Genomic DNA, 5,510 nt, shown 5'->3' with positions numbered 1-5,510 from the left:
AGGTGTTTTATGGGATGGTTTCCATATGCTAGGAACAAAAGATTCTGAGAAGGATCTGTTTATCAGAATGTTAATTGAATAAGAAACTGAGTCTGCTGTGAGTTTCAGGTATTGAGGTGGGGAGATTGTCTGTAGCTGTTGAGCAGGGCTTTAATTTGAGCACAAGATTTTTTTACTTTTGAGGTGGGTATGGGGTGGAAGAAGAATAGGTTTTGAGGGTGTGTGGCTTGATAGTTTGTGGGGTTGTTTGCGTGATCGGATGTGGTTGAAGTAAGATTGTTGGAATCTTAGGTGGGGTTTTGTTGGTGTGATTTGGGTTGATATTTGTGGTTAGTAGGTCAGTTATGGATTTGATGAAGTGTCTGTTAAATTCCTTGGCTATTGGCTATTTGTGCTGGTGGGAGTCCCGTGACGGGGAGAGTTGTTTGTACCTGGGTTGCGGAGCGTACACATTGAGTGCCAGAATTTTTGGGGTTATTTTTATGTTATTTCTGAAGATGTGAGTAGTAATTTCTTTTACTTTTATCGACCAGTTTTGTTACACTGTTTTGGAGTGTTTTAAAGTCTTGGCGAGTTTCAGGGGTTTTGTTGAGTTTCCATTGTTTCCATGCAGTATCCCTAACTTTCATTAGATTAATACATTCTGTGGTTATCCAAGGGGTTGTGTGCTGTTTTACTCTTTTGGTATAAGCAGGGGGGTAAACTGTTTAGTATCTCAAGGAAGGTGGCATAAAAGTGATGTACTGCTTCTTCGAGGGGTAGAATCTTTAGTGGTGCCCAGTTTATATTAGACAATACATTGTTGAGAGATTGTTGGTTGACTTTTTTTGTATTTCTGACTGATTTTAATGAGTGTGTTTTTAAGAGGTAGGTACTGGCTTTAGTGACAAATGTTGGAAGGTGGTCGCTAAGATAGCTTGATAATATGCCAGATGATGAGAAATTAGCTGGGTGGGATACTAAGAGCCAGTCCAGGGTGGAGTGGTAAGTGTAGTCTTTATTATATCAAGGAACAGGAAATTACCTTAACAAGTAAGTGCTGTTTGCATTGACAGTAAACCAGTGGCCACGTCTTAACTTATCAAATTATGCACCAGTATGGGCAGAGTTTATTGCCAGTGACTGATACAGCAGTATCATGAGCAAGGGCCTTGATGTGTTCACTGTAGCACCTTTTGTAAAACAAGTAAAGACTCTAGAATGAACATCAATTAATCATATTTATTCAATGGCCATGATGACACGCATGTGTGATGCACCTCCATCCTGCAACCCATTCCAGTTTTACAATATTTCAAGAATAATAAACTAGTCCTTCTCTCATTCTATGTGACTCATACCTCTCAAAAGGCAGACATTGGAAACAGAAATGAAGATCCTTGAAAAGTAGATACGCTCAGCCCAAAAAATCTGGACATCTAATTAGCATACAGTTTAAATAACAAATAATACATAACACTTCCTGTTTTCATTAGGAATGTGAGATATTACTCAAAAAAATTATTCAAAAAACAGAGTGACAAAATGATGGAAAAATATGAGCACATTATAAAAAAGAAATCTGTAGACTTTAATACACAGTACTGCAAATTTCTGCCACATAATGTCATTTACTTTTACTCGTGAAAAAAGATACAAGATGTGTGCATTTTTTTCCTTAAGTTATTGGTGCCACTAGTATATTGGTCATGTAGTGTGTCTTTCTGTATACTACACAATTTGAAAAATCATATGTGTTGAGGAAACTCAGAAAATTGTGTGAAGGAACAAAACAAGCCTTAGAATATAGACACGCCTCCATAAAAAGGTACACCATGTGCAGGGAGTAAACCAGGCCAGAAAATAGGAATGTTCCTTCAATATGGACAGTTTACAGGTCTGGAGTGACTACACTCCAGTAACTTGCTGGATAGTAGCAACTTTATGTACTGTACTTCTCATTTCAGTTTCTGCTTCACCTGTAAGGTAATAGAGCAAGTGTGTCATAAAAGTGGTTGGTGGAGATGTTAAAGCCTAAGACAAGGCAATGGTCTGGATAATTAAACATAGCAGCAGAAGCTTATGTGTGCTGATCAGAGTAGGTCATAAAACACAGCATACACCTGTTCACAAGTGACTGGTATTTAATAAGTACATATTGTAGAAACTGCTGACATTGTTATTTACAGAAGAAGACAGTGGAATTGTTAATCTGGTACTAGAAAAAGAATAACCATGCCCTCTTCCACATGTCCCTTTCTCAAATAAGTCCACAGAATTTCCAATAAAACAGCAGTCATATTCTTCCATTAACTAATGCTCCCACGGCTGCAGTCAAGTTAGATATCCAATGGCTACTACATTCATCTACTGCTTTTCTGTTGGAAGAAAATGTGTTTGCAATTCCTTTTTCTCTCATACTATGGCTTTTCAGTGATAGTGATTGAATATGGCTCCCAGAGATGCAACTTGGACCCTTCTGCTGTATACCCTTTCTTCACCTTCACAGCTTAATATTTATCAGATTTATTACTGCCCCCTCCTTCACCTGCTGCACCCATGGTCAAACATTTTTCCCTACCTGTTGTAGAAATCAAGGGAAAGTACCTTCTAAAGGCAAAACATTTCAAATGTTTAAGTTACTAAGAACCTGCCCTTCTGCTGAGGTTCACTTTAAACGGAATTTATAGTGTTCAACAACATATACATTAAAGTATCTCATACTGGCTTTTTTTACAGAATATGCAAAACTAATCCCTTTCAAATGTGGGATATGAAGTCAAAAACACAAGACAAGGAAACAATATTTTATACACAAAAGAAAGGTGACATCAAAACTTTGCACTGCGATGCATACTTCTCTGAAAAGGTGCAGTTGTAAGACAGTGTGTGTATGAATTATAAAAAAAAAAAACTGGTACAACTATTACCAAGCAGCAAAAATTCAAGCAGGGATCCCTTGGGTGATGGGATCAAACACATCTTACTTGTGGCAGAATAGTGACAAAGCAGACAAAATTTAATAAAATACTTTCAAGTAAAGTGATAAATGCTGTGTATCAAGTATTTTAATAAAATATGTAACAGGGTCAGTTTAAATATAAATGTTGATAGGCTGTTTTATCATCTTTTAGCAATGCAATGCTGAACTGATGTTTCTTTCTCCCTTAAAATACTCACTATTTGTTGATTTAGAATAACATTTTGTTTGGGGAAAGGGCTAACCTGTTCTTATTTTAGACAGTTTTGTTTGTCAGTTGAAAATGGAAGATGTGCATGTAGCCCAAATTCCCTCAACAACTACCATAACCACGTGAACTCTTTACTTCAAGAATGTTTAATAGGGTTCCTGCTTCTCCTCATAATTGGGCAGTCTGGCAGACCCTCTAGTTATGCTAGTTTCGTGGCTCAATTTCTGTGCCCAATATTTACTTCTACTCATCCCCCAAACTTTACTGCACATCAGAAAAGGTCAAACTGGTACTTGCTAACATGTTTTTCTCCACCTGGTATGCTAATACTGTCAGGTACAGGCTCACATTTGGAGAATGTGTGTGAAGTGGTTCAAGGAAAGCAAACATTTTTGAAAAAAAAAACTCATTTATTATCATATGCACTTTTAATGCACCTAAGTGCATCCATTCTTTAGAGTCAAGGGTTGTTTTAACAGCAAACATGAAAATTGTTACCCCCAGTATTTCTTCATAGTGGAAGCACGCTGCCCATTGCAAGAAAACTGAGGCTCTTTTGTGAACCTCGGCAGCCAGTTGCCGTGTGTGTGTGTGTGTGTGTGGGGGGGGCAAAAGCCGTGTAAGTGTTACTGTCAGCGTAGTAATCCTACACTAAACGCTGTTCCAAGGAAGAATTCAGAGCGCAAGTTCTCTAGTATCTCATGATGTAGTTTTGGCCCATGTTGTTGTCCCAGTACTCTCCACTATCTGACTTGTAGCAGACAGCAAAGCAGACAGAAGATCCTTTTTCCAAAAATGGGGGTAAAGCCAGGAAAAATGCAAACTGATCCATTCCACCATCGGCAGAGGTGGCTACAACCTCTTGTGGTCTGGGGACCACATAAACAGCAGGGGAATCCAGAAATGTAGCCCAGTTGTTGAACGTATACCGCACTGTCACCATCTTTTCAGAGCTGAAGTCCAGTACCCTGACTACACCTCTGATCTCACCACAAGTGGAGCTGGTTACCCGCTCCAAACATACTTTATTATCTTGAACCCGCTTTAAGAAAGAATTCGCATCCCCGGGTTGTGCAAAATCAGGTGTCCAGCACTGTGCATTTAAGCAGGACGCAAATTTTTCGCACAGATGGTCCAAGTTGTCAAACTCCACCGAGCAGCTCCGCTGAAGCCTGGAGAAGACGTCAGAGGGGACACAGGGGTCCTCACTATAGCTGAAGTGTTTCACACTAGCCAAGTCGAGTCCAACCATGTCAGCAAACTGCACTCTTTTCCTGCAGCAGCTGGCATGTTTGAGGTCTTGGAAAAGGTCGGCGGGTAGAGATCGGGCTCTACGGCGGTTTGCCCCTGAAGGGTCGTCGTCCTCCTCCTCATCTTCCACCTCCTCCTCCTCCTTCACGGGACTGCAGAAAGGTGCTCCTTGATGTTCGCTATCCTTCTGAAGCTCGCCTCCGCCCACATGAGAGAAAACTTCAGCAACAAGTAGCCCTTGCTGGTCCGATTGCATCTGTAGGAGTGGATTATGCGACTTGTCCTGCACAGCCTCTAGGAACACAGTTCTTTCACTGTCCTTAACATCCATTTCTCGCCCAGTGGGCATTCGTCGAGCCTGCTAAAATACCAAAAGTATGGTTTGTTTGCCTGTGCAAAACTGCCCTTGTATGCCTTTGAAGTCGTTATATTCAACTGTAGTTAGAAACTGCCATTGCGAACCCAGTAGTTGACAGGAGTGCGCGTCACAGTGACGCAACGAAAACAAACAATGAGGAACCTAAGACATTTGAGACAGGCTGGGAAGCACGTATTCTTCACCGGCCCTGTAATGCGATATGTGAGCGATACTCTCTTAGACAGTTGTGTAGTATTCGTAGTGGTATGCCTACTGTGCTGGAAGTCAGACCATTCTACTCCGTGGTTGTCCTGTCAAGCACAAGTCAGGATGGTGTTAAGCAGGTGTGCAAGTGCTGGTCAACAAGTAGTGGAATTGAGACAACATGAGCAAACATTACTATTTTCTAATAAAAAAGCTTTAGACTGAAGAACTACCTAATTGTTTATATACTTCCTAAAATATACAATTTTTTTAGGAATATAACATAAATATAAATTACATTTTTAACACAAGCATCAGTTTTAAGGCAACATCTTCAGAAACTGTTCATGCATTTGGAGTAAACATGCAATTGTTTAGCAAATAAAGACAGGAGACACTCAAAAGAAACTGGAATTTGTAGCCAGTTGAACAAATAAAATTGCCAATTGAAACTGCAGTTTAATTAGTGTTGGCTGTTTTTACTGCTCACTCAAAATGGGCAAACACATTTTTCTCCACCTGGTACG

The 5,510-nt window shown here is 40.0% G+C and overlaps 1 protein-coding gene across 1 annotated transcript; it reads right to left on the bottom strand.

The window, feature by feature from the left end:
• Positions 1–1,201: 1,201 nt before the first annotated feature.
• PPP1R3G (protein phosphatase 1 regulatory subunit 3G) lies at positions 1,202–5,308 on the bottom strand. Its single transcript, XM_044064855.1, has one exon. The coding sequence runs from the start codon at positions 4,768–4,770 to the stop codon at positions 3,862–3,864; it is 909 nt and encodes a 302-aa protein (XP_043920790.1). The 5' UTR covers positions 4,771–5,308; the 3' UTR covers positions 1,202–3,861.
• Between the last annotated feature and the right edge of the window lie 202 nt (positions 5,309–5,510).

Source organism: Protopterus annectens, chromosome 3.part0, assembly GCF_019279795.1.
Source record: "Protopterus annectens isolate FY-2018-M chromosome 3.part0, PAN1.0, whole genome shotgun sequence".
NCBI lineage: Eukaryota > Metazoa > Chordata > Ceratodontiformes > Protopteridae > Protopterus > Protopterus annectens.
The sequence above is the reverse complement of the archived record's forward strand: the minus strand, read 5'-3'. Positions and strand labels throughout refer to the sequence as shown.